This window comes from Bufo bufo, chromosome 4 (genome assembly GCF_905171765.1).
Source record: "Bufo bufo chromosome 4, aBufBuf1.1, whole genome shotgun sequence".
In the NCBI taxonomy this organism is placed as follows: domain Eukaryota; kingdom Metazoa; phylum Chordata; class Amphibia; order Anura; family Bufonidae; genus Bufo; species Bufo bufo.
The window spans coordinates 443,833,459-443,855,599 of NC_053392.1; the positions used below are offsets into that span (position 1 = coordinate 443,833,459).

General features: G+C 43.9%; 1 protein-coding gene across 2 annotated transcripts in view; it reads right to left on the bottom strand.

The window, feature by feature from the left end:
* FAM120B (family with sequence similarity 120B) overlaps positions 1-22,141 on the bottom strand; it is a 143,016-nt gene that overhangs the window by 77,981 nt on the left and 42,894 nt on the right. For both annotated transcript variants that reach the window (XM_040429397.1, XM_040429398.1), the window contains exons 5-6: positions 20,769-20,941; positions 18,786-18,878 (exon numbers count right to left, since the gene is read on the bottom strand). In XM_040429397.1, the coding sequence (XP_040285331.1) occupies positions 18,786-18,878; positions 20,769-20,941 (266 nt within the window). The remainder of the gene's footprint in view (positions 1-18,785; positions 18,879-20,768; positions 20,942-22,141) is intronic.

Genomic DNA, 22,141 nt, shown 5'->3' on the forward strand with positions numbered 1-22,141 from the left:
TGACTACTTTCTTATACCAGGTCCAGGATCTTCATTTAATCAAATATGGCTGCAATACCTGGCCTCATAAATCGAACATGCCCACCTCCCCCATTAATTTTTTGTAGTCCGTTACGCACACTGGTTTGTGTTTGTCGGGCACAGAACTGCTTTCTTTCAACGCCGCCGTGGCATTTATAGGGACTGTGCTCAGGACATGTCTCTCCAGTAACTCCAGTTCATTGCTTTGAAAACAGCTGGACAATTCCTTTGGTATTTGCTTTCCTATTAGCCCGTGTGGAAAGTTGTTTTTATTTTTTCCACCCTGGAGGGTTTATTTCTCTTTCCTTCTGTTCATATATTGTAAAGGCAGCAGTATACCCCATTTCACTTTCACAAAACTTATACAGTTTTACATCGTATTGTATCCTTTTGGATCATATACATTGTCTGAAGGACAGTCTTCCCTTAAAACTCATTAGGAATTCATCAATGCTGAAATTTTTTTTACAGAGTAATTAGCTTTTAATGGTCAAAGTTTGCATCTGTTCTGGAAAGAAATTGTTCACTGTCAGTAAAATGAGAAAACTACATCAATTCTTCATAGTGGTGTCCTAAGCCTCATGCAGACGTCTGTGGAACACGGTCCATGAGATACTGGACTGGCATTGCAGAAGCACACGGCATCATTGGTTGCTATAACGCAGTGCGCTCCTGCAATGCCAGTCCGGTATCTCACGGACGTCTGCATAAGGCTTTAGCATTACAGCGGGGAATACAGGGGTGACATGCCTGGGAAAGACACCCACTATGATCTAATTGTGGGCTTTCTGACACTTCCTGTTAAAGGTGAGCCCCAATTGTGGGTTTCCAGTCTCTGGTGTACATAGATGAGGGATGCTGTGCAATGTAACACCTCACATACAAAATTGTGGACTATATCAGATGGAGTTCATCACTGATAAAAAGTGAAAAATAATCCATTATGGAAAAAGTAACATAGTGCATCCGGTTCCGCCTATTATCCTGCAAGTTGATGCAGAGGAAGGCAAAAAACACCATGCGTTGGAGGCCAATTTTCATAATTTTCAAAATTCCTTCCAGACTACAATCAGAATAACTCCCTGGATCAACGACCCCTCTCTAGTAGCTATAGCCTGTAATATTATTACGCTCCAGAAATACATCCAGGCCCCTCTTGAATTCCTTTATTGTACTCACCATCACCACCTCCTCAGGCAGAGAGTTCCATAGTCTTACTGCTCTTACCATAAAGAACCCTTTTCTATGTTTGTGTACAAACTTTCTTTCCTCCAGACGCAGAGGATGTCCCCTTGTCACAGTCACTGTCCTGGGGATAAATAGATGATGGGATAGATCTCTGTACAGTCCCCTGATATATTTATACATAGTAATTAGATCTCCCCTCAGTCGTCTTTTTTCTAAAGTGAATAACCCTAATGTTGATAATCTTTCAGGGTACTGTAGTTGCCCCATTCCAGTTATTACTTTAGTTGCCCTCCTCTGTACCCTCTCCAGCTCTGCTATGTCTGCCTTGTTCACAGGAGCCCAGAACTGTACACAGTACTCCATGTGTGGTCTGACTAGTGATTTGTAAAGTGGCAGGACTATGTTCTCATCAAGAGGAAACTATGCTCTTTTTGATGCAACTTGCAATCTTACTGGCCTTGGCAGGAGCTGCCTGAAATTGGTTTCTATAGTTTAGTTTGCTGTTCATGTGTATAACCTTACATTTGTCAGTGTTAAACCTCATCCTCCACTTCTCTGCCCAAGTCTCCAATCTATCTAGATCCATCTGTAGCAGTATACCGTCCTCTTCAGTGTTAATTACTTTACACAGTTTAATATCATCTGCAAAAATTTCTATTTTACTGTGCAAGCCTTCTACAAGATCATTAATATATTGAAGAGAATAGGGCCCAATAAGCTCAATCTCAAAAGAGTCATGCAGCATTACAACAATCCTAAGCATGCACGTCGTTGTACCAAAGAATGGTTAAAGAAGAATAAAGATAACGTTTTAGCTCTTATTCACACATCAGTGTTTGGTCAGCGTTCCATCAGTGGTTTTGGGCCAAAATCAGGTGCAGGTCTAAACACATAACAGGTGCAGATCTTTACATTATAGGTTATCTCTATGTACACTCCACTCCTGGTTTGGGCTCACAATCACTGATCGAACACTGACTGTGTCGGGTTAACACCGCTGTTACAGCCGATTCTCGGGAAAGAAGCGTTGCTTTCCAACAGTTGGCTGCTCGCTCAGTGAAGGAGGTCGCTGCATGTAAATGAGTATGAGGACGAGGGATCACTATTGCAATCGCTTGTCCCCATACAGAATCATTGTTTCTGAGCAGCAGATCGCTGTTTAGACAGCACAATTTGCTGCCCAGAAACGATAAATGATGTGCCTGCACAAACAACAGGAACAGGACAGACGGCACATTTAGATAGGCAGATTGTCGGGTACGAGTGTTTGCAGGAACGATCGTTCCCGATGATAAATTCCACCTTAAGGCCTTAGAGTGGCAAAGTCAAAGTCCTGACATTAAAGCAAATGTGCCACCAAAATGTTATCTGCCAGTTGAAGTCAGCAACACATTTTTATTCTGTTTCCTGAAAATGATTATGGGGATGGCAATCTTGCCTGAGCTGTTATCAACAGCACTTAGAAAGCATTAAGAAAAATTGCTTTACAGCAGCCACCTGGCCCATGGACAGAATGTTCTGGAGGGGACTCCTTGACTTCTATGGGAGAGTTTTCTGGGATTGCTCTGTGACCTGTGCAGAGGTCATTGTACAAGAAAAGCTTTGACAACCACCTATTATGAATAGTGGATATTGTCTTATCTATATACAGATGTGATATCATTACAGGCAGGATTAGAATGTCAAATAAGCAGGTAACTACTGCAAAGTCAACTGTACAGACCAAGACGTGGCACCTATTATTAGGCCTATTATTAAGCTAAGTGGCCAGTGCGAAAACTGCCAGTTTTTATGGGCTTTGTTTAAAGGGGTTGTCCGAGTTATTTATATTCATGACCTATTCTCAGGATAGGTGACCAATATCAGACCGGTGGGGGTCTGAACCTGGCACCCCCACAGATCAGTTGTTTGAAGAGAAGGTGTGTGCTGAGCCAGCGCAGGCTACCCTTTATTGTTTACCTGCTTGCCGTGAATGGGACAGCTTAAGTGTAATTACACCTGCTCACCACTGCAGAAGTGATGGTGAGAGGGTAAGCAATGAAGAGAAGGCAGGGCTGGCACTGCGCGCCTTCTCTTCAAACAGCTGATCAGTTGGGGTGATCTGAGGATAGGTCATCAATATAAATAACTCGGCTAATCCCTTTAAATACAGATAGTGAAATGGAAAATTAAAAATATCAAAAATTCTTTAAAAATATGTTGAACTCAAAAGCGTGATTTAAAGCAGTATTCCTCAACTCCAGTCCTCAGGGACTACCTGCCAGTCATGTTTTCAGGATTTCTCAGTATGGTTCCAGTGATATAATTAGTGTGAATGCATCAGGGCTTACCACGGGTATTCATTCTGTGGGATACTCTCAAATCATGACTGTTAGGTTGGCCCTGAGGACTGGAGTTGAGTAACACTGATTTAAACAATAGGTCATTTTATGTAGACACATTCCCTTTCATCCAACAGAAATGTTGTGGAAGGACAGAAAGCGAGCAGTTCATGGGAGGAAATCTACCAACATAACAGAGTTGAAACAGTTTTGTACTGAGGAATGGACAAAAATTCCCCCAAGCCACTGTTCAGGACAAATCAACAATTAACGGAAACGTTTAGTTGCAGTTTAAAAAAAAGAAAAGAAAAGTAAAGGTTCAGATACTTTTATAAATCACAGTCATGTGATATTGGATGATTTTCCTCAATAAATAAATGACCAAGTCTAATATTTTGACTCATTTGTTTGATTTGGTTATCTTTATCTACTTTTAGGACTGATGTAGTGTTAGGTCAAATTTATGTAGAAATCTAGAAAATTTTGAAGGGTTCACAAACTATCAAGCACTACCGTATGATTCCATAAAATAAACAAGGCCAAAAGAAAGCAAAATAAAATGTAAGAATTTGGAAGAAATTACATTCTGTGACCTTCAGTGGGTTAACAGTCTAGATTCTACCCTGTCTCTATTTCATTTCAGGAAAAGGATTTCCCACGGAAACTATCTTCCTACAGAAATCTCAACATTTCAGCAGGCTCACAGGACGAGGGCAAGCAAAGAGCAAACAGAATGCAAAGTTCTAATTTCTTTTTAGTATTTTACCACTAAACCAAAGTGATATAATGGTTGGTGATTGCTTCACTTAAATGTTTAGGCCTGCAAGTAAAGCTAGATATACACTTCAAACCTTTAAAAGAAACAAAAATAGCCGTGCTTCACCTGAATAAAATGCTGTTTTTCTTTTTTTGATCTAAGGCTCCGCTCCAGCGTTATCATAGTTGTTCTTAATATGCAAATTAGATGCTTGGTGCATCAAGGGCATCACCACTGCGCTTATTACACCCAAGCTTCACTCATTTCTGTAGCCAAACCCTCCCTGGCTGTTTTGCCACTGCCTAGCCTTGTCAACCAAAGCAGCCAGGGAACGGCACAATTTCTGTCCCTTTTAAAGGGGTTAAAGTGTATATTTAAAGGGAGTCTGTCACCAGATTGTGACCTTATAGACCGCTTACATAGCGCTCTAGCATAGCAGTCTATGATTCTAATCGTACCTTTGATGTTTTCTTGTGAAGTTCCCCCAAGGCAAAAAACTGACTTTTATTCATATGTAAATTAGGGCTCGCAAGTGCCCAGGGGCGGCGTTCACCTCGTTGGTGCCCAGGCTGTTCTGCCTCTCTTCGTCATATCCCCGCCCCAGCCTCTTCCTCTGCTGCCCGCTCCGCTCTTCCTTTGCGTCCTCCTTCTCAAGTTCTCTGCAGCGAGATCCCGCGCATGTGCTCTCCATTGCTTGGCCGGGGCATGCGCACTGCGATGCCAATTGTGGGTGTCTCTGTTCCGCCTCCTCGCCGCTGGCCGGCGCATGCGCAGTAGCTACTGCGATGCCGTGCCCACAATGGGCATCGCAGTGCACATGCCCCGGCAAAGCTATGGATAGCGCAGGCTCGGGATCTCGCTGCAGAGAAGGAAGACGCAAAGGAAGAGCGGGGCGGGCAGAGGAAGAGGCTGGGGCAGGGATATGACGAAAAGAGGGAGAACAGCCTGGGCACCAATGAGGTGAACGCCGCCCCTGGGCACTTGCAAGCCCTAATTTACATATGAATAAAAGTCAGTTTTTGCCTTGGGGGAACTTCACAAGAAAACATCAAAGGTACCATTAGAATCATAGACTGCTATGCTAGAGCGCTATGTCTATTAGGTCAAAATCTGGTGACAGACTCCCTTTAATCACTGTAACTTTTAGTCGCCTAATGTGATATTCTTATCTCTTGTACCATAGACTGCAATAGAATACTATTACAGACTATGGGATTTTAACAAGCTTAAAGGGGTTTTGCCACTTCAGCAAATAGGATTTATTATGCAGAGAAAGTTCCCATGGTTACGACCACCCTGCAGTCCAGCAGCATGGCTGTGCTTGTACACTATAGAAAAAAGCACCAGCTTACGTGAGCTCCCATGGTCCCGGCCACCAGAGAGGCTGAATTTTTTTTCTTATAGTGTGCAAGTATGAGCACCACTGATGGATTGCGGGGTGGTCTGTAAACATGGAAAAAAGCAGTGTATAATGTGATAGAAAAATGAACCAAGCCAGCAAAGGAGACAATTTGGATAATAACAGTACATAAGTAAGTGCCTTGTACTAACTTTTTCTACATGATAAATGGATGTGGACAGCACACATATAAAAAAATTTTGCAGACCTATAGAAATGAATGGGTCCGCATTTGATCCGTAAAAAATGCAAACTAGGGCTGAAACGATTACTCGATTGAATCGAGTAATTCTATACAAAAAAATCATGGATGCAAATTTTTTGCCTCAAGGATTCGTTTATGTCATGTGACCATGGAGTGGGAGTGAAGCGCTTGCTATTACTCACCGCTCCGTGGTCACACGCCGGCTCTTACCGCGCTGCACTGTATCCTGACACATCGTCAGGTCATAGTGCACGTAAGTGCGCAGTATGAGCCGGCGCTGTGTTGCGTCAGGACGGCAGCGCACAGAAAAGAAGATAGAGCTGTGGAGCAGCGCCCCTACAGGAAAGGTAAGTACTGGCGCTGGGGACATGGCTAGGAGGGGGAGATGGTGGCACTGGGTGGGCAGTTGGTGGCACTAGGGGAAAAGCTGATGGCACTGGGGTGGCAGCTGGTGGCACTAGGGGGCAGCTGGTGGCACTGGAGGGGAAACTGATGGCACTGGAGGGGCAGCTGGTGGCACTGGAGGGGCAGCTGGTGGCACTGGGGGGGCAGCTGGTGGCACTGGGGGGAAGCTGATGGCACGGGGGAGGCTGATGGCACAGGGTGGCAGCTGATGGCACTGGGGGGCTGATGGCACTGGGGGGAGCTGATGGCACTGGGGGGGAGCTGATGGCACTGGGGGGGAGCTGATGGCACTGGGGGGGGAGCTGATGGCACTGGGGGGCAGCTGATGGCACTGGGGTGGCAGCTGGTGGCACTGGGGTGGCAGCTCGTGGCACTGGGGTGGCAGCTCGTGGCACTGGGGGAGAAGCTGATGGAACTGGGGGGAAATTTTGTGGCACTGGGGGGGAATATTGTGGCACTGGTGGGGAATATTGTGGCACTGTGGGGCAGCTGATGGCACTGAGGGGGCAGCTGATGGCACTGAGGGGGCATCTGATGGCAGCTAATGGCATTGGGGGGGCAGCTGGTGGCACTGAAGGGGAGCCTGATGGCACTGAGGGGCCAGCTGATGGCACTGGATGGCAGATGATGGCACTGGTGGGGGCAGCTGATGGCACTGAAGGGGCAGATGATGGCACTGAGGGGGAAGCTGATGGCACTGAGGGGGAAGCTGATGGCACTGGGGTTGGAGCTTATAGCACTGGGAGGGCAGCTGATGGCACTGGGGGGGGCATCTGATGGCACTGGAGGAACCTGATGGCACGGGGGGGGGGGGGGCTGATGAGTTTTTATAATGAAAAACGTTCTTTTAATTCGTTTTTTGTTATTAGAGTACTCGATTAATCATTGGATTAATCGATAGAATACTCCATTACAAAAATAGTCAATAGGTGCAGGCCTAATGCAAACCGAAAATACGTTCATGCGCATAAGGCCTAAGTTTGTATTCATATGTACTTTTTTCTATAGTGTACAAGCATAGCCATGCTGCTAGACTGCAGGGTGGTCGTAACCATGGAAACTTTCTCTGCATAATAAATCCTATTTGCTGAGGTGTCAAAACCCCTTTAACAGGTAGTCTGCTATAGCAGGCCTAGGACCCCAGAATTTCATTGCAGGGGCTCTGATGGGAGGACAAAGGGAGCCACCTAAGCTTGTCTGACAGCTTAGAAGACTGCAACATCTGTGGGATCAAATGACATATGACATAATGAGTCATATCCGATCCCAGTCATTGAAAGTGGGTGTCTACTATATTGTACAGCTGGCAACCACCATATATGGCCATACAAGTATGTGATTTCGTGGGACTGGCAGACCATCTGCCTTGAACTTGCCATCGGCTACATCTGGCAGTCCCATAGAGTTGAAGGGCGTGGCAGCCCACATTCGGTCCATTCAAATTCTCATGACCAGTGGGCACTCTAGAAGTCAGACCTCCTCCAATCAAATACTTATCACCTATACTGTGGATAGGGAATAGGTCTTTCTCATAGGACAACCTCATTAAAGTTAAAAGGGTAGTCCGAGTGTTGATGACCTACCAAACCAAGCTATGTATTATCTTGCAGTGCATCTTATTCTCTATAAAATGCAGTTGTGTCATTACTTGTCACGGCCTTTAGTGTACGCTGTGACACTGTTGCCACACTTGCGGTTGACCGCGGCAACCTGTTGCTGTGTGTGCATGCGGTGGCAGTGTCTCGGCCTTCTGGGTGATTGCTGTGACATGGTTGCCACGCATGTTGTTGCCTGCGCAAAGTTTAGCTTTCTATGCTTGTGTGTGCACTTCCCCTTTAAGTGGCTTCCTTCCCTTGTCTGGTGTTGGAAGGGTTAACTCCATTCCTAGTGTTTTGTTAACACTTGGTTTATGTGTGTGTGGGTATGGCTGCTTGGGCTATTTAGCCTCTGCTGGTTGCCCTGAAGCTGGGAGGTACTCCAGCCATGGTGTATGCTGGAGCTATGCTCCTGGTCTTCATATGCCATCTGTCCAGTGAGGGCCACCCTTGTGGTCATAGAAGATGTTTTTATGTGTCTTATGTTTATTGCAGCTATGGGTCTCCTGGGTTCCTGTGTGGTTTGTGGTGTTTGCTGTGTCCTTAATGTTTGTGTGGACACCAGCACTTGTGCACGGGTTCAAGTCAGTGTGTCTGTGGCAGGTAGGTGTGTTACTGGTCTCGCTTACCTGCTATCTCTATAGCTGTATGTGTTCCCCTCTCCTTGCAGCCTGGCCTCAGATAGAGACTCCTGTTCCTCCATTACTGGGATGAACAGGTTGTCTCTCCCCTGCTCCTAAGTGAGGGATTACCAGGGCGACTTAGGGTTTCTAGGTATCCTGAGTATGAGTCGTCCTACCATCGGGGTCCGCTCATACAGTGAGGAGTCAGGGAGAGGATTAGGGACGCGGTAGGAGGTGACCTGGTCCCTTATTTCTCCTTTTGGCCAGGCTGATCCCCTTTACCCTTTGGTTTCCCCCACTCCCCGCCATGACTTTACTCTTCTGGTTGTTGTCAATCATCAATCAGCTTCTAGTCTGTATAGATTACAGAAAATCTCCTGTTCCTACCTGAAAACTGTCAACAAGTTGCTCTTGACAGTGACGGGCTCATTAACACTATAAGGCCTATTTCACACGGGCGTCGCGTGTGAGGGCCGGATAGGATGCGGGTGCGTCGTGGGAAAATCGTGCGATTTTGCCTGCGAGTGGGGTGAGTTTTGTATGCGGTTGCGTTATTCAGTTTTTTCAGCGCGAGTGCAATGCATTTTCTTCACAGAAGTTCGGGTTTGGGTTAGGTATTCTGTAGATTTTAATATTTTCCCTTATAACATGGTTATAAGGGAAAATAATAGCACAATAGCACAAGTTAGCGGAAATTTTTTTTTTTCTTTCTTTTTTTTTCTTACAAAGTCTCATATTCCACTAACTTGTGACAAAAATTTTTTTTTACATGAACTCGCAATGCCCCTCACGGAATACCTTGGGGTGTCTTCTTTCCAAAATGGGGTCACTTGTGGGGTATTTATACTGCCCTGGCATTTTAGGGGCCCTAAAGCGTGAGAAGTAGTTTGGAATCCAAATGCGTAAAAAATGCCCTGTGAAATCCTAAAAGTACTCATTGGAATTTGGGCCCCTTTGCGCACCTAGGCTGCAGAAAAGTGTCACACATGTGGTATCGCCGTACTCAGAAGAAGTAGGGAAATGTGTTTTGGGGTGTATTTTTACATATACCCATACTGTGTGTGAGAAATATCTCTGTAAATGACAACTTTTTCCATTTTTTTTATACAAAGTTGTCAATTTACAGAGATATTTCTCTCACCCAGCATGGGTATATGTAAAAATACACCCCAAAACACATTTCCCTACTTCTCCTGAGTACGGCGATACCACATGAGTGACACTTTTTTGCAGCCAAGATGCGCAAAGGGGCCAATGAGTACCTTTTAGGAGGGCATTTTTAGGCATTTGGATTCCAGACTTCTTCTCACGCTTTAGGGCCCCTAAAATGCCAGGGCAGTATAAATACCCCACATGTGACCCCATTTTGGAAAGAAGACACCCCAAGGTATGCCGTGAGGGGCATGGCGAGTTCACGTAATATTTTTTTTTTTGTCACAAGTTAGTGGACAGCATGGCGAGTACATAAAAAAATATAACATGTCCTATTCTTGCCCGCGCTTTGCGGACAAGAATAGGCATTTATATTGCCGGCTCTCGTTCCGTTCCGTAAATTGCGGAAGTCAACACGGGCGCCTTCCGTTTTTTGCGGATCCGCGGTTTGCGGAGCGCAAAAAATGGCACGGTTGTGTGCATGAGGCCTTATATTGAGCATACGGGTAATGAGAATTTATTTTTCCGTTCAGCCTCTGGGTTGAAAGAAAAAATGAACGGCACAGATTTCTTCATTCGCATCGATCAATGTGGATGAAAAAATCTCTGCCCAAAAAAATAAAAAGCTGCGATCGCTAATAAAGGTCCAAAAAGCTCAAAAGTGATCTTTATAGCGCCGCAGCAGATTTACTGTGTTTTTGCAGTGATCAGAAAAAAAATTAATTCTGTCACTGCGGTAGGGCGGACTGAACTCAAGTGTGCGCACAAGATCAGGCCTGATCGGGGGAACACTGCGTTTTTTGCAGAGCCTAAGGTGACCCTAATGTACTGATATAGATCTGATTGCGATCAGTCTTGATCACTTACAAATACTACACTGCTCAAAAAAATAAAGGGAACACAAAAATAACACATCCTAGGTCTGAATTAATTAAATATTCTTCTGAAATACTTTGTTCTTTACATAGTTGAATGTGCTGACAACAAAATCACACAAAAAAAAAAAATGGAAATCAAATTTTTCAACCCATGGAGGTCTGGATTTGGAGTCACACTCAAAATGAAAGTGGAAAAACACACTACAGGCTGATCCAACTTTGATGTAATGTCCTTAAAACAAGTCAAAATGAGGCTCAGTAGTGTGTGTGGCCTCCACGTGCCTGTATGACCTCCCTACAACGCCTGTGCATGCTCCTGATGAGGTGGCGGACGGTCTCCTGAGGGATCTCCTCCCAGACCTGGACTAAAGCATCTGCCAACTCCTGGACAGTCTGTGGTGCAACGTGACGTTGGTGGATAGAGCGAGACATGATGTCCCAGATGTGCTCAATTGGATTCAGGTCTGGGGAACGGGCGGGCCAGTCCATAGCATCAATGCCTTCGTCTTGCAGGAACTGCTGACACACTCCAGCCACATGAGGTCTAGCATTGTCTTGCATTAGGAGGAACCCAGGGCCAACCGCACCAGCATATGGTCTCACAAGGGGTCTGAGGATCTCATCTCGGTACCTAATGGCAGTCAGGCTACCTCTGGCGAGCACATGGAGGGCTGTGCGGCCCTCCAAAGAAATGCCACCCCACACCATTACTGACCCAATGCCAAACCGGTCATGCTGGAGGATGTTGCAGGCAGCAGAACGTTCTCCACGGCATCTCAAGACTCTGTCACCTCTGTCAAATGTGCTCAGTGTGAACCTGCTTTCATCTGTGAAGAGCACAGGGCGCCAATGGTGAATTTGCCAATCTTGGTGTTCTCTGGCAAATGCCAAACGTCCTGCAAGGTGTTGGGCTGTAAGCACAACCCCCACCTGTGGACGTCGGGCCCTCATATCAGCCTCATGGAGTCTGTTTCTGACCGTTTGAGCAGACACATGCACATTTATGGCCTGCTGGAGGTCATTTTGCAGGGCTCTGGTAGTGCTCCTCCTGTTCCTCCTTGCACAAAGGCGGAGGTAGTGGTCCTGCTGCTGGGTTGTTGCCCTCCTACGGCCTCCTCCATGTCTCCTGATGTACTGGCCTGTCTCCTGGTAGCGCCTCCATGCTCTGGACGCTACGCTGACAGAAACAGCAAACCTTCTTGCCACAGCTCGCATTGATGTACCATCCTGGATAAGCTGCACTACCTGAGCCACTTGTGTGGGTTGTAGACTCCGTCTCATGCTACCACTAGAGTGAAAGCACCGCCAGCATTCAAAAGTGACCAAAACATCAGCCAGGAAGCATAGGAACTGAGAAGTGGTCTATTGTCACCACCTGCAGAACCACTCCTTTATTGGGGGTGTCTTGCTAATTGCCTATAATTTCCACCTGTTGTCTATCCCATTTGCACAACAGCATGTGAAATTGATTGTCCCTCAGTGTTGCTTCCTAAGTGGACAGTTTGATTTCACAGAAGTGTGATTGACTTGGAGTTACATTGTGTTGTTTAAGTGTTCCCTTTATTTTTTTGAGCAGTGTATATAGTACTAGTGCTGATTAGCGACAGTGATGACGCTAATCAGCGACTAATCAGTGACTGCGGTGCAGTGGGCTGGGCGCTAACTACCTAACAAGTAGCTAACTAACTGGCGGTGATAAGGGACCCTTAGGCCCTATTCACACGTCCGCAATTCTGTTCCGCATTTTGCGGAATGGAATTGCGGATCCAATAATTTCTATGGGGACAGACTTTGTCCCGCTCGGATCCGGAATTGCGGATCTGCACTTCCGGGTCCGCACTTCCGTTCCGCAAAAATATAGAACATGTCCTATTCTTGTCCGCAATTGCGGACAAGAAAAGGCATTATCTATATAGTTCTGGCAATGTGCGGATCCGCAAAATGCGGAAAGCACATTGCCGGTGTCAGTGTTTTGGGGATCCGCAAAACACATACGGACGTCTGAATTGAGCCTTACAGGGGGGTGATCAATGACAGGGGGGTGATCAGGGAGTCTATATGGGGTGATCAGGGGTTAATAAGGGTTTAATAAGTGACAGGGGGGGGGTGTAGTGTAGTGCTTGGTGCTACTTACAGAGCTGCCTGTGTCCTCTGGTGGTCGATCCAGGCAAAAGGGACCACCAGAGGACCAGGTAGCAGGTATATCAGACGCTGTTAACAAAACAGCGTCTAATATACCTTTCTGATGTTAAAAAAAAAATCACATCTACAGCCTGCCAGCGAATGATCAGCGCTGGCAGGCTGTAGTTCAACTTGTTTACTTCGCGATCCTGTGAACGCACGCTCCTGTGAGCACGCGTTCACAGGAAATCTCGGGTCTCACGAGATGACGCCTTTTGGCGTCATCGAGACCTGAGAGCACCACCGTCCTGACGCCTATCGGCGTTAGTGTGACGGGAGGTGGTTAAAAACATTTGCGACAGTTATACAGCTTCATTCTAACCAATTTCTTTCTAATGTGTAAAAATATGCATTTTTCAAAAACTACAATAAAACATCTAATCAGTGGATTTCCTGCCAGAACAGAAACCAGCTGCTCTATTTCAAAGGTACACAGAGATCAATTTCAATGCAAAGGCAAGAGGAAAACAAAATGATGGAAAGTAGGAGGAAGGTGGAGTATGTCACATTTCAATTAATGCATTCACAATACAGAAAAAAAGGCAAATATTGGTTGAAGATATTCATTTGACATGTATTCTACTAACTTGTTAAGTAAACACGTAGTCCATCATATTGCCAGACTCAAGCCTGGAGTCCATCACATAGGAACTAATATTCTTGTGTTACTTTTCCTGGCTCTCACTGACCACCGCATTCTTCGGACTAATAATGATGCATGTATGTAATACTATACTTTGTGTGCATTGTTATCATAAACGGAATCCATTTGCCATCTTTTTAATGCATATCTGTCATAGTGGTAGCTGTCTGTCTTTCTGACAAACTGGTCCTGATACTTAAAAGTGTAATCCGGGTATAATTTTTTTCCCTTTCCCTACGCTTCCCCTGCTACTTACTAATGCACTTGTCTCACTCCGGAGATCAGGAGAATGGCCCGAACGACCGCCTGAATGGTCGTGATGTCAGAGCCATGTGACCTTGGAATGGGCTGGTCCATGCTCTCAATCCACAAACAGGGTAGACAAAGTCCACTGCTTGTGAGGGTAGGTCATCAATATCAAAATCTCGGAAAACCCCTTTAATGTGACTGAGCTAAGATTGACAAAGTATAAGCTGCTGGTGGCGCCTGGTCAATGATTACACAACCAAGTTGATGCACCCTTTATTTTGGGCTCTGCAGCAAGGTATATGTTGAGGCAGGGTCACATTAATACTGGGTGGCTTCTACCCTTGTAGCCACCTTGGCTGAACTATGGCTCCAAGTTGAAAAAGCTTGTAATGACATAATACAGTAGGATATCCAGCATCTGTATACTCCTTATCATACCAGAGTGGCAGCCTGGATCGCAACAGAAGGAGATGCAACCAGTATTAATGTGACCCTTGCCTCATCCCCGCTGCAGAACCTAAAAAAGGTGCACCACCTTGGATGGATGATTATAGACCAAGCCATATTAGCAGTTTATACTTTGTCAATCTCAGCTCTGAAATATGCTTTCAAAGAAATTTTATCAGTGAGCTGCACAAAAAAAAATTAAATATCCCAAAGTCGGAAGGAGCATTCAGACGAGTTTCTTTCCAAGAAATGGAAATACCACACTGCTGGCACTGACATCGACTGCAGCCGTTAGAAAGCCACTGCGTTATTCCAGTGTGATAGAAATAAAGCCACATGACCATGTACAGTATTTCAGGCATCATATAGCAACAGTCCATAAAAGCTATCTTACTCAAAGTATCTGTCCTGATGGCACCATGCTACTAACAACAGTGCACCCGGCGTTTTTCTAGCGCTTTCACCCAGAATCTCCTGGTGTTCGTCTGGATCTACTGGTTGTAAATAGTATATGCCCGATGGCATTGCAATACATTTACTACTGATGTAGATCTGCGGGCTTACATGCCTAAATATTTTATTGATCCCATTTATAAAAGCAAATGAAATTAAACTTGAGAGTGCATTTTGCCATTTTATTGAAAGAAAAGTTAACAGGGTATGGATACGGACACATGAAGCTACGACCTGTCAAACTGTAATACCCTATTATTAATGGCAGGTAAGAAGATATGACATTGTGCAAACTGCAGAAACAATATATTGTTCAATGAACTTGAAAGAAGTTGTCTCAGGGTCAGGTAGGTTCGGTCTTTTGTCTAAAGGTCTGCCAGTGATTTGTCCTTAACAGCTCTAATCAACAGTGTTTGAACAAAATGTATATGGTATCTGTACAAAAGGGTGTATAAAGACCATGGGCCAGATTTATCATTACTCTGACAGCTCACTCCACTTTCACATATGGCTAAAGTCAGTTTTAGCCAAGTCAGATTTATGATCGGCCCTTTAGGACTGTAATAAATGTGGTTTGACAGTAGCAGTTTATCCGTCAGTAAGCAGCTTTACAAAAGTCGCACATCTTTACGAAAAAGTCGCACGTTTTTATGAAAAAGTCGCATGTTCTATTAAAAAGTCTCATAAGATAAGCATGGTCCTCACTGGAGTGAAATTGTGACTTTTTTGCGACTTTTTAAATAGTCCCAATAGTAAATCTGTCTAGAGATTAATTTACATAAGAAAACACGCCCACTTTCAGAAAACTGGCGAGCATAGTGCAGAGCAGAAAAAAGTCGCAAATTTGTGCGCAGTTTTAGCGTTTGGGACTTTTTTTGGGACTTTTTCACTCTATTATTCTGACCTGAGCTAATGATAAATCTGGCCCCATGAGTTTTCTGTCCATCTGATGAACTGACATTGTCACAATAAACCTGCATTACGAAAAGCTTTCGTATTCAGACATATTGGGGGAAATTCATCATTCCCTTTACGCCTCTGCACAGATCATCTGCTTAGAAGAGTACAGTTGTGTTCAAAATTATTCAACCCCCACTGAAATTGAGTGTTTTGGCCAGTTTGACATTAATCATTTCAGTCTTCTTGTTTACAATTAAATCAAAGAGGCACTTGTAAGTCAGACAAATATAACATAACATTTATAATGAAATAACCACCAATGTCTTTTCTGTGCTCACATCATTATCAGTTTTATTCAACCCCCAAGTGACATTCAATCTTAGTACTTAGTACAACATCCTTTTCCAGTTATAACAGCTTTTAAACGTGAAGCATAGCTTGACACAAGTGTCTTGCAGCAATCTACGGGTATCTTCGCCCATTCTTCATGGGCAAAAGCCTCCAGTTCAGTCACATTCTTAGGCTTGCGCGCTGCAACTGCTTTCTTTAAGTCCCACCAGAGGTTCTCAATCGGATTTAAGTCTGGTGACTGCGATGGCCACTTCAAAATGTTCCAGCCTTTAATCTGCAACCATGCTCTAGTGGACTTGGAGGTATGCTTGGGATCATTGTCCTGTTGAAAGGTCCAACGTCTCCCAAGCCTCAGGTTTGTGACGGACTGCATCACATTTTCATCCAATATCTCCTGGTACTGAAGAGAATTCATGGTACCTTGCACACGCTGAAGCTTCCCTGTACCTGTAGAAGCAAAACAGCCCCAAAGCATGATTGACCCCCCGCCATGCTTCACAGTAGGCAAGGTGTTCTTTTCTTCATAGGCCTTGTTCTTCCTCCTCCAAACATAGCGTTGATCCATGGGCCCAAACTGTTCTAATTTTGTTTCATCAGTCCACAGAACACTATCCCAAAACTTTTGTGGTTTGTCCACATGACTTTTGGCATACTGCAGTCGACTCTTCTTATTCTTTGGAGACAGCAAGGGGGTGCGCCTGGCATAGAGGCTTTCATTACGCAGTGTGCGCCTTATTGTCTGAGCTGAAACTTCAGTACCCACATCTGACAAATCTTTTTTCAGTTCCTCAGCAGTCACACGGGGACTTTTCTCCACTTTGCGCTTCAGGTAGCGCACAGCAGTCGAAGTCAGCATCTTCTTTCTGCCACAACCAGGTAGCGTTTCAACAGTGCCCTTTGCCTTGAATTTGCGAATGATGCTTCCTATTGTGTCTCTTGGTATGTTTAACATCTTTGCAATCTTCTTATAGCCATTGCCCTTCCTGTGAAGAGAAATCACCTCTTCTCTTGTCTTCCTGGACCATTCTCTCAACTTCACCATGTTTGTAAACACACCAGTAAATGTCTAGAAGGAGCTGAGTATCACAGTCCTTTTAAATCTGCCTAATTGGTGCTTATTATGCTTGATTGCTGCTCCTTGACATCCACAGGTGTTTTCAATACCTGATCGAAAACACTTGAATGAACCTCTGTTCTTAAGAGTGGTAGTCTTTAAGGGGTTGAATAATTGTGTCAATGAAGAAATCACAAAAAAAAAATGTAATACTGTATTACAAAAACAATTGATGTCATTTTAGTTGCATTTGGTTCTTTAAAAAGTCCTTGTAAGATTATATTCTGAACACAATTACAAATGTACACTAAATTCCCTAAAACCCTTTACAGCATTGGGGGTTGAATAATTTTGAACACAACTGTATATCTCACCCATCTGTGACTGGCCTGAGTCCCAGGAGCTCAGCCATATCCCTTCTCCTCACGCTCCTATATCTGACTGTAAGACAACTCGCTGTAGGAGTCCTGTTTGCACTAGAACAAAAAGATTAATAATCCCCTCCGCATTTACTAAATCCCACCCTTCAGTCAGCCACCAGCAAGATGGAACAGATGAGCAAGATTTTTACAAGACTATTTGTGTCAAAATCTTAAAAAGTAGCAGACTGACAAATGGTAAGGGCAAAAGCTCAGCGGTGCTTTGCTAACTCACTCCAGGTGGCGCAGACCCACCTCCCGGTCCCCTCTATTGTCTCCGCTGGGGTAGCTCTGTTCCTCCACACAGTTTGTAGCCTGTCTGCAAGCTCAAACTCCCTTGCTCTGCCATATCCGCACGCGCCTCCCCCTACAGATATGAAAGGGCCAGCTTGCGCACCCTAACTGTGGGAAGGGGCCTAAGTAGTAGGTTCTAGTCCACTAGTTTCCAGCAAAGGTTGGCTAACTATTTTTGTCCCCCATGTACCGACTTCTGCCTGTTTTCCCAGGTTTGAATTTTGCCTGACCTCTGCCATATTTCCATACTGACCCTGAGCTGCCCACACTGACCTCAGACTGTGTATCAGATTGCATGTAATTTGGCTGCCCTGACTTCGGCTTGTCCCCAGCTACGGTTGTGTCTGATCCCTCAATGCTCCACACTGGTGTCTCTTGACCCCCATGGGTTAGCTGTCAACCAAACAGAGACTACTCCAGGAAGACGTGTCCTGGAGGTTCCCTTGCAGTGAAGTTCAAATCCCTGTAAAGGGGTTAAAGAGTGAAGATCAGGGGACTGCCAGGATAACGCCCTCAGGAGTAGCCTCAATTCAAAGCCTTAGTTCGGTTGACACAGTGGTTACACACACTAATGATGTAAAAGCAAGTATATTTCTTGCTTACATTTCCAAGTTTAGTGTTGCTTTAAGAGATTACTGAAATGATAATTTGCTTAGAACGTCAAATGAAAAAATGTGCTTCCTTTAGGGACTTCCCTAACTAATATTGCTACACGGAGGAGGAATATGTTACCTACAAAATAACTTGTACAGAGTTGGACACAGATATATGCCTTAGGCTACTGGTGTATAATAAAACACTTGAGGTTGCGTAAAAATGTTTACGTTCAGTGGACAAACATTCCTCTTTACCAGGTTTCATCTTTATGTATTGATATGTATTGATTAAAACAATAACATCAATTCAATAAAATTCTATATACTTCTGTAACTTAACCAGAACCTAATTTGTTCCCACACAGCAGAAATATCAGAGGTTCTCCTGGCCTGCTTTCTTCAGATTTGGCCTGCAGAGTGATGTCATAATCCTCTGTATGAACATCTAGCAGAGGAAATATTTGAACAGAAAATGGGGAAAACATGGTAGAAACCCCAGATCAGGTTTTGTTTCAATTCTTTGGAAATAAAAGTGTGACAGAGAATCTAGTCTTCCCTGTACAACCTACAAAGGCCAAGAGGAACCCTGTACTGCTGGAAAGTTCAACATGAGGTTAATACAAGTACCAAATAGGGTTTGTGTGGTGTCTGTACCTGCAAGCTACTTAGCTGTGATCCAGATTTCCCTGCAAGGCACAAGGCTTGAGCGAGAAATGCTTCTACATCTGTCAGAGTCAAACTGTCTACCTGATAATGAGAGCAAACAAAAAAAGCGGTGAGCTAAAGTGAATGAAAGAAAACATACAATTGTTTTGTTTCCAATGGGCACCGCACATAAGTCCCGCACAGCATATTAAATCCATAGCTTTAGGGGAAGGTACTTGACATATCACCAAATGAAGCTTCAGAAATTCAGATAAAGGAAGCTAAGACCTATATGCAGTTTGAAATTGTGGCCAGAGGCTGTTACCTCTCCTAGCCTGTCCACACCCAAATTGTCTATTTCAATGGACTAATGGTGGCCACACACATTAGACTAAAGTTGATCAAAATGCACAATGGTTTGTCAGGTTAAATTTAAAATTGAGCGATTGCTTTAGACCATTACCATCTGAAAAGAAGCTGGCCATGTTTGATATTTTCATCTGACAGTTGAAAGAAAAATCTTTTGCTGAGAGAAAGATCATTTGTGGACAAAAGATATATTTTTAAAGAACGATCCCAAAAAGATCTAGTGTCAAATAAAATAAATGGAAGAAATATACAAGCATAGATTTTTGGTTTTTTTTACTGTAAATTTGGAAGTCGTGAAATAATAGCCATTACATTTATGATTCTCTATGTGGTTCTCTATGTTATGTGTGTTTATTCCAGGTCTAATGTACTCAAACGCTTTGAATAAATTAAGCCTAAATAAGTTTCTGAATAAAGCCCATTGTTTCAGGTTGACCCACTAAGAGCCGGGCAAAGGACGGAGCAACTGCTTCCATAGAAATAATTCTAAACAGTTCAGTCCTCAAGAAAGGACCGGCTGGAGAGTCGCATCCCCTATAACGCTGCTCTTACAATATTTATTTTCTCATTTTCCACTTTTTTGTGATTAATAAAAAAAAATCCACATTTTAAAATTAATTTAAAAAAACTGACCACATTTGAAACATCTGTTTGACCTATTTGTAATTCCTACTGACTGGTGTGAAAAATTGTCCCCCCCAAAAAGTTTGATATAGAGAAGATGAAGTTCTCCTCAAACTAGACCATATTCAAATTGGCCAAAGTTGGGGATGCTCACGGGGGCTCCTACAGTCTGAAAGAAAATTAGTTTATGTTTTAGCAAAAGGTCAACACACTGTATAAAATACTCCTGAGAAAGCAATATGTTGTGCTACCACCAGGAGAGCGAGACTGTGTGAAAGGTAAGAATAAATCACAAGATATTCATCTAAAGTCATCTCCCTACAACATTTCCTTACTAGAACTCAGGAACCCTGGTAACAAGGGTTGTAACAAATCATCAATCTCAGGGATTTTATCTCTGTAACTATGGGCTTCAGAGAAGGCGGAAAGTTAGTTACTTTATGGACTTTTTGAAGCCAGATACATCTGGTGCTGCTGAATTTGGGGGAATACAACAGGATCAGATGGGTGGAGATCTAACATGAGCGTATAAGGGAAATAAGTAACATACATTTTGCCTAACAGAAATATTGGCCTTGCTTTTATTTTTCTCGGAAGAGATTGAGTAGAACTTGTAATTCATTCACTGAAATCCCTGTGTCCAATGATTGACAACCTTCCTTGTATAAGCATTCATAGAGAAATAGCTGTCACTCACTGAGCAGGACCACCCGCTCGACTCCTAAGCATAGAAAAAGCAGGAATGTTCTATCTTTTATGCGGACATACGGAAGCGGATAGCACATGATGCGCTATCCATGTATTTTGAGGTCCATAAGAAATAAATGGGCCTGCATCTGACCCGCAAAAATGCGGAACGGACGTGGAAAGAAAAATACGATCGCATGAATTGGCCCTAAGGCTGGTGACACAAAATATGGTTATAAAGTATAGTTATCCTATAAACACCATACAGCTGAGGAAAAGAAATACGTATTTCCATAAAAATGTTGACATTACCTGAACTGTCAGATATATCAGCAAGCAACAGGTAGCAGCAAGCCCGCTGTCCAGGCTTCTAAGTCCCTCTGTCCATCTCTCCACATGGAAGCATGCCATGCATGTATAGAATCTCTGTCTCTGAATATCAGGGTCATTAGAAAGCCAGAGCTCCCGAGCAGTTGGCGTTCCACCTACACACATAAAATAAATGTTTTTTTTGTCAATGCTTGAGCTTTCAGAATGTAAATAAAATTCATACACTTTAGTAGAGTCAATAGACTTAAAACACACAAAAAATTGCCCTTTGCTAAATCACCGTCATCCTACAAAGCAAACGATCATGAATAAGCCTGTGCATAAAGGCAGACATAGACAAGGTCCTAACATAAAATAAGGACATAATATTACACAAAAGTTGATACCAAATCTTTCTAGTCCTTTTTAGTCCTATGTATTGGACAATGTCTGGTCAGCGATGGCTGCCGGGACCTATCATGAGCTGAACGCCCAATTGCTTTCCTAACAATACTGCCCCATACCTGTTGGCAACCTGAGCCAGTCTTTAAGAAAAGGTGAAAATAGGTGTTTATTTATTTTTCTGTCTGAAATACCTGGAGTCAATTTAGTTTCATTTATGAGGCAGGCTCGGGCCGAAAGTCTGCCCATTACAGTGAGGAATGCAACTACAAGGCTTTGTAGTGCTCTTAACAGGCAAATATAAAAAAAAACACTTTCGACACTGACCTCACGCCAGTGAATTTCTAGAGTAGGTGAGGGATACTAGTCATTTCCTGTCCTTGCAGAAAGTTTGGAATTACACCCCACCAAAAAAAAAAATACATTAAAAAAGGAAATTGTTTTCAATTGCTGGATATAACATACAATCACACATCAAAATTTTCGAGTGTAAAGAGGAGTTGTCACCACTCAACTCATTTTACTAAATAATTGCATTTATACTTGTAATTACTTGTATGGTACTTGGAATCTCTGCTATTGTGCGGTTCCTCTGTTATTCCTCCTGGAAATATATGATTGCTTCAACATTTGCTATCCCCATGACAAATGGGCATGTTCCTACCCAGTCTAATGCCTCATCCATCAGTGATTGTGAGCCTAAACTAGGTGCGGCTCTAAACACAGAACAGGCGCAGATCTTTCCCTTAGGGCTTATGCACACGAACGTGTGCCGGCCGGGCCCGTGCTGCAGACAGCAAATTGAGTTCACTTAAATGGGTCAGCAATTTCGGAGATGCGGAACGGAACACCGAAAGCACTACAGAGTGCTACCGTGGTGTTTCTTTCCGTTGTTCCGCACCGCAAAAAATATGACGTCATGGACTGACCAGGGACCCATTCAAGTAGAATGGGTCCGGCACCCTTCACGGATG